Below are 6,000 nucleotides of genomic sequence, written 5' to 3'. Positions count from 1 at the left end.
TGAGTACAGAGGGATGATCACCTCTCTGCTCCTGCTGGCCACACTGTTTCTTATACAGGCCAGGATGCCCTTGGCCTTCTTGGCCACCTGGGCACACTGTGGGCTCATGTTGAGCAGAGCATCGACCAACAGCCCCAGGTCCCTTTCCTCTTCACAGTCATCCAGCCATTCTGTCCCAAGCCTGTAACACTGCATGTACCCCCAGCAGAGAACAACTACATCCCCCAGAGGATTGCTTGCTGCTCTGTCACCCTTTATGTTCAGTGCAAAAGATAAAAGCCATCCGTATATCACTTGATCTCCCCTTTCCTTTTTGATCCCAGCAGCACGAGAACTCCCTGGGTTGTCTCACCTCGGCTTTAGAATAAGGACTTCAGTTTTCGGACACACTTTGTAATGTTATTTTTTTAATTTTTTTTATTGGTTTTAATTCTAATTCTGATACTAATTATGATATATTGTACTGTAGTGTGTTATCTTGCATTCTGGTATCATCTTTGGTCAATTAATTAAACAAATTAAAACGAATTAAACAAATTAAAATTAATTAAGCCAATTAAAACTAACTTGTTGCCACTGTTTTGGTTTTTGGCCAATCTCTCTACTTGTTTTCCCCTTTTTTTCCTTTTCCCTTCACTGGGGCCTGGATGCTTCTAGGGACTCTGGAGTTTGTTTTTGGGTCAGAAGCAGTACGAATGCTTCTGGGGAGTTTGGAGTTTGTTGTTGACGCAGAAGTAGTCTGGATGATTCTGGGGACTCTGGAGTTTGCTGTTGGGTCAGAAGCAGTACGAATGCTTCTGGGGAGTTTGGAGTTTGTTGTTGACGCAGAAGTAGTCTGGATGATTCTGGGGAGTTTGGAGCCTTCCCTGCCCAACGCAGGTTTGGGTGACTTCTCAGGCAGCTTCATTGCACGCCCTGTGCTCCATGAGTCTCCCTGAAGGCCACGCTCCATCAAAGCCACATTCCTTCTGCATTGTCCAGACAGAAGATTATAGCATGAAGGAGAGGGGCCAGCTGGTTTATGAAGCATTGTGGGTCTGATTTTCGAACCCGCAATGTAATCCACGGGATCGGGCTGGAACTTGTCCCTGGCCATCTGTAGTCTGTGGATCGATTTCTTCAAATTGGAAATCTCCCGAAGAAGCTCATCCTGGAAGGGAACAGAGGGTTTATGCTTGGTCTTGTCTTAGAGAGTGCTTCCCACCCTAAGTAATGCTGCTTTACGCAGAAGAGGGCAAGCACACTGCTTCAGCCTTGCAATGAGGGCAGAAGAGAACGGCTGCCACAGTGCTCTGCTTGTAAGCAAGCAACTTTCCAGGCTGCCTTCACACCAGCACGCTGTGCTAGCTCAGCTCTGAGCTGAGCTGTCCTTTCCATGCCTCAATGCCTAGACCACCAGCCCGCCCCTCACCTTTTCTGCTTTCCCCATCTCCCTCAGATCCATCAAGTAAAGCCCGTGCCCTCAGTGCCATGCTGCTGACACGTGCCTACCAATACTGGGCTTTGCCTACCTCTTCTCGCCTCTTTGCTTGCTTTTTCTCCAGCTTCAGCCTGGTCAGGTACTGCCTGTACTCGTTGAACTCCTTCAGAGTGCAGACAACCTACAGAAGAGACAATGACAGATGGCTGTAGTGTCAGGCCCCTGCCTGGCAGACTGGAAAGCCCTCCTGAGGAGACCCGTGTTGGTCAGCCCAACAGCCAAACTTACGTCGCCATCCTCGGTGACCAAGCCCCGTTTCTTCAGGTTCCGCAGGTTGTTTTTGCGGTTGTGGAACTCCCGCAGATGCGGGTCATGCAGGCTGTTGTACTCTGTGCACAGATTGCGACTGTACGGATCTCTCAGGTCAAACTGAGGAGAAGGCTGGTGGAGCTGGAAGAGATGTGTTGTAGAGTGTGAATGGGGAAGGAGAGAGCAGCAAAGAGACAGAGACACTTCCAAGCTGCTCACACCCACAGGCTGGCCTCTTGCCTCTTTCCCAAACAGTCATGTCTGGGTTTTCCTAAGTCCTCCAAGAGGGAGAGCAGAGGGTTGCACCCTCCTCCAGGAACGACCCGGTCTCCACATTTCTGTGCCTGATGGATGCCTGGCCCCAGCATCCCAACACATGGGATTGGCATCCCAACACAAGGCCTCCTTGGCATGGCGGCAACCCCAGGAAACAAGAGCCCTTTTTGACGCTTCCTTACTCCTCTCACCTTTTCCCCCAGCTTTCTCCTGGCGAAAAGGAGCTTGGTGCCGGGCTGCACAGGGATTTTAACCCCGAGTGGAAGGTCCAACAGCCAGCTACCTCCTGCTCCAACTTCCTGTCCTCTGGGTCGGAGCTAGAAAGACAAAGACACGCTTGGACACTCAGACACTCCATTCCCCTCTCCAGCCCACCTCCGCTCCCTTTGGCAGCTCCCTCCCCACTTCTGTAACCGATGCTGGGATGTGCAGAGAGGTGCGATTCCCTGCAAGCCTTCTCCAGCACCAGCATGAGGAGAAGTGTCCCTCAGCCTCTGGAGAGCATCTACAGCCCCAGAGCAGCCCTGCATACCCCAGGCTACTGCACTCAGCTCTCTCTTGATGTAGCAGCGCTCACCTTTCCGCTCTTCCCCGCTCTGCTCAGAAATTCATCTGGATTTCGGAATCCAGCACTGCAACAGCACTCCATGGCTCCTGGTAGGAACTCTCTGAGAGCTGCAACCCTCCGCTACCACCTCTCGCTCCAGCAGCAGCGAACTGAGGCCACCCCAGCCGGAGTTCCAGCCTGCAGCTTTATGTCACGCTCACCCACTGTTGCATCACAATGACATGCAATGACATGCGGCAAGCCTGCAGCTGCATGGAGGCCCTTCTGGGTGCACTCGTGGTAAGCTGCTCCAGCTGGCCCTGCTTTGAGCCAAAAAGGCTTGCTGAGTCCTGAGGCCTGCTGTAGGCTTCCTTGGTTTCTATCACAGGTGATGCTGCACGTGGAACAAATACCTTCTCGGGTTGTCCCAGAGCTTGTTTTATAAGTAAATGACACTGAAACAATGTGGGAGAGCTGGCCTGTTTTTCTGTCCTAGAATCTTAGAATGGTTTGTGTTGGAAGGGACCCTTAAGATCACCTCGTTCCAACCTGCTATAGACAGGGACACCTCGCTGTAGACCAGGTTGCTCACAACACATCCAGCCTGGCCTTGAGTGCTTCCAGGGAGAGGAAGGATGCTGAGGAGGTGGAAATAGTGAACGCCTTTTTTGCTTCTGTCTTTAGTGAAAGGGCTCTCCCTCCGGAATCCCAGGCCCTGGAGGTTAATGAGAGAGTGTGGGGAATGGGAGATTTCCCTTTAGTCAGGGAAGAGGTGGTCTGTGAGTGCCTAAGAAACATTAAGGTCCATAAATCCTTGGGACCTGATGGGGTGCATCCACAGGTGCTGAGGGAGCTGCTGGAGGTCGTTGCTGAGCCGCTCTCTGTAATCTATCAGAGGTCTTGGAGAACTGGGGAGGTGCCTGAAGACTGGAGGATGGCCAGTGTCACTCCTGTCTTCAAAATGGCAAGAAGGAGGACCCGGGTAATTATAGGCCAGTCAGCCTCACCTCTGTCCCAGGGAAGGTGATGGAACAGCTTGTGCTGGATGCCATCTCGAGACAACTGGGAAAAAAGGAGGTTATCAGGAGTATTCAGCATGGGTTCACCAAGGGGAGGTCGTGCTCGACCAACCTGTAGGCCTTTTATGAAGATGTCACTAGCTGGGTGGACAGGGGGAGAGTGGTAGATGTAGTCTACCTTGATTTCTGTAAGGCTTTTGATGCTGTCCCCCTTGACATCCTTATAACAAAGCTGAGGAAGTATGGGATAGATGAGTGGACGGTGAAGTGGGTCGAGAATTGGCTGACTGGCCGAGTGCAGAGGGTTGTCGTTGGTGGTGCGGAATCTGGCTGGAGGCCTGTAACTAGCGGCGTCCCCCAGGGGTCTGTGCTGGGTCCGGTCTTGTTCAACATCTTCATCAGCGACCTTGATGAGGGGATAGTGACCACCCTCAGCAAGTTTGCTGATGCCACGAAGTTGGGAGGATTGGCTGACACGCCTGAAGGCTGTGCTGCCATTCAGAGAGACCTGGACAGGCTGGAGAGCTGAGCAGTAAGAAACCAGATGAGGTTTAACAAAAGCAAGTGTAGAGTCTTGCACCTAGGGAGAAATAATTGCATGCACCAGTACAGGCTGGGGGAAGAGCTGCTGGACAGGAGCTCTGCTGAGTGGGACCTGGGCGTCCTGGTGGACGACAGATTGACCATGAGCCAGCAGTGTGCCCTAGTGGCCAAAAAGGCCAATGGCATCCTGGGGTGTATTAAAAAGAGCATGGCCAGCGGGTCGAGGGAGGTGATCCTCCTCCTCTACTCTGCCCCGGTGGGGCCTCCTCTGGAGTGCTGTGTCCAGTTCTGCGCTCCCCAGTACAAAAAAGACAGGGATCTCTTGGAAAGAGTCCAGCGGAGGGCCACTAAGATGGTGAAGGGCCTGGAGCATTTCCCCTATGAGGAGAGATTTAGCGAGCTGGGTCTGTTTAGCCTTGAGAAGGGAAGGCTGAGAGGGGATTTGATCCAGGTTTATAAATACCTGAGGTGTGGGTGCCATAGTGGCGTGGCTGGTCTCTTTTCAGTAATGTGTAGGGACAGGACTAGGGGTAATGGGATGAAACTTCAGCATTGGAAGTTCTGCACGAAGATGCGGAAGAACTTCTTTACGGTGAGGGTGACGTAGCACTGGAACAGGCTGCCCAGGGAGGTGGTGGAGTCTCCTTCTGTGGAGATATTCAAGATCCGACTGGACGCCGAGCTGAATATACCAAGGCCAATTGCTATGCCAGGCACATTTATGGCATCAGTGAACAAATAATGCCTTAAAAATTGTAATAGACAGGAGCCATCTATTCTTTTAAAACTAGGTGACCAAAGAAGAACAGTCCCTCTAGAGTCAAGCTGTTAAGAACTAACAGCATCAATCAATATCACATAGATAGATTACTTCCCTGCCCTAAGACCATCTTGTGACCATTTGGTGCTCCTAATTAAGCCCTCTTGATGGCATTTTGTCTGAGCCATGTGACATTTTGTGATAGGAGTTACTGCTAGTGTTCCCTTCACCCTACACCAAAGTAGGAGGTATCCATTCTCAGGGAATCATGCAGGCTTCCTCTGTATCTGATGCTCAGAGACAGCCCCAGAACTTTTTAAATCTTAGCTTAGCTCTCATCCAATTATGTTCATCAAACAGTGCAACTTGTCCTTTGGGGATGCCTTTGTTCTGCATCAACCAGTTCCAACGGAGTCTTCTTGGCTTGTTTTAGATCAGTTTGTCAATAGATAAAGAAAGGGGCTTTGAATTACAAAGTGAAATTGCAGAATGCATGATTCTCAACCAAACAGAACAGGAGGTGGGATGCAGGGTGAATACCTGAGCCAACACCACCTGCAAGCAATCCTTCAATATCTTAGGAATCTCTAGCCATCCCAAATCCAGTGTTGTGCTTGATCTATCATCTCTGCTGAGTTTTTAGCTAGCTGATGGTGAGCATCATGGTGGTGATGGGTGAGCAGTCGGACTAGAGGGTCTTAATCAACCTTAAGGATCCTGTGATCAGAGGAATGTGAATGTGCTGTTAAAGGTCACAAGCGCTGCGCTGCAGCATGAGCATACACAGCGAAAGGCTTTCAGTAGAGCTTCAGTTCATAAATGAGGACTGGGTTATGGAAAATAGGCTCAAGATAGAAACCAGAAAACAGATCTTAACGCCAGGTTCTGTGAATGCAGCCAGCTGAATTTCACAGATCTTGAATTTCAATGACAATTTCTTGTGTTATTTTACCCTCCAGCTCCACCCTGAACATGAACATGTCAGTGACAAGCATTACTCCTCCAGGCTTGACCTGACAGTGCTTTACTTGTACTATGAGCTAATGCCAGGAAGAGCAGGAAAAGAGTTTCATCCACGTGCCTTCTCCTTCCTTAGTAAAACCAGTGTGAAACTGCAGCCACGTCA

At 50.5% G+C, this 6,000-nt stretch overlaps 1 protein-coding gene across 1 annotated transcript; it reads right to left on the bottom strand.

Moving 5' to 3' along the window:
• Positions 1–1,585: 1,585 nt before the first annotated feature.
• On the bottom strand, positions 1,586–2,921 carry LOC146754939 (fibrous sheath-interacting protein 2-like). Its single transcript, XM_085526496.1, has 3 exons — positions 2,583–2,921; positions 2,197–2,322; positions 1,586–1,870 (listed from the first exon to the last, which is right to left on the bottom strand). The coding sequence occupies exons 1-3, from the start codon at positions 2,652–2,654 to the stop codon at positions 1,586–1,588; spliced, it is 483 nt and encodes a 160-aa protein (XP_085382622.1). The 5' UTR covers positions 2,655–2,921.
• Between the last annotated feature and the right edge of the window lie 3,079 nt (positions 2,922–6,000).

Source organism: Coturnix japonica, chromosome 37 (genome assembly GCF_054131305.1).
Source record: "Coturnix japonica strain WE chromosome 37, WE-NBRP24, whole genome shotgun sequence".
Classification (NCBI taxonomy): domain Eukaryota; kingdom Metazoa; phylum Chordata; class Aves; order Galliformes; family Phasianidae; genus Coturnix; species Coturnix japonica.
The sequence above is the reverse complement of the archived record's forward strand: the minus strand, read 5'-3'. Positions and strand labels throughout refer to the sequence as shown.

Coding starts and splice junctions, on each gene's coding strand:
- LOC146754939 (XM_085526496.1), bottom strand. CDS start 2,654: ATGGAGTGCTGTTGCAGTGCTGGATTCCGAAATCCAGATGAATTTCTG. Junction 2,323..2,582: donor GAGCGGGGAAGAGCGGAAAG/GTGAGCGCTGCT, acceptor TTGTCTTTCTAG/CTCCGACCCAGAGGACAGGA. Junction 1,871..2,196: donor GGAGAAAGCTGGGGGAAAAG/GTGAGAGGAGTA, acceptor CATCTCTTCCAG/CTCCACCAGCCTTCTCCTCA.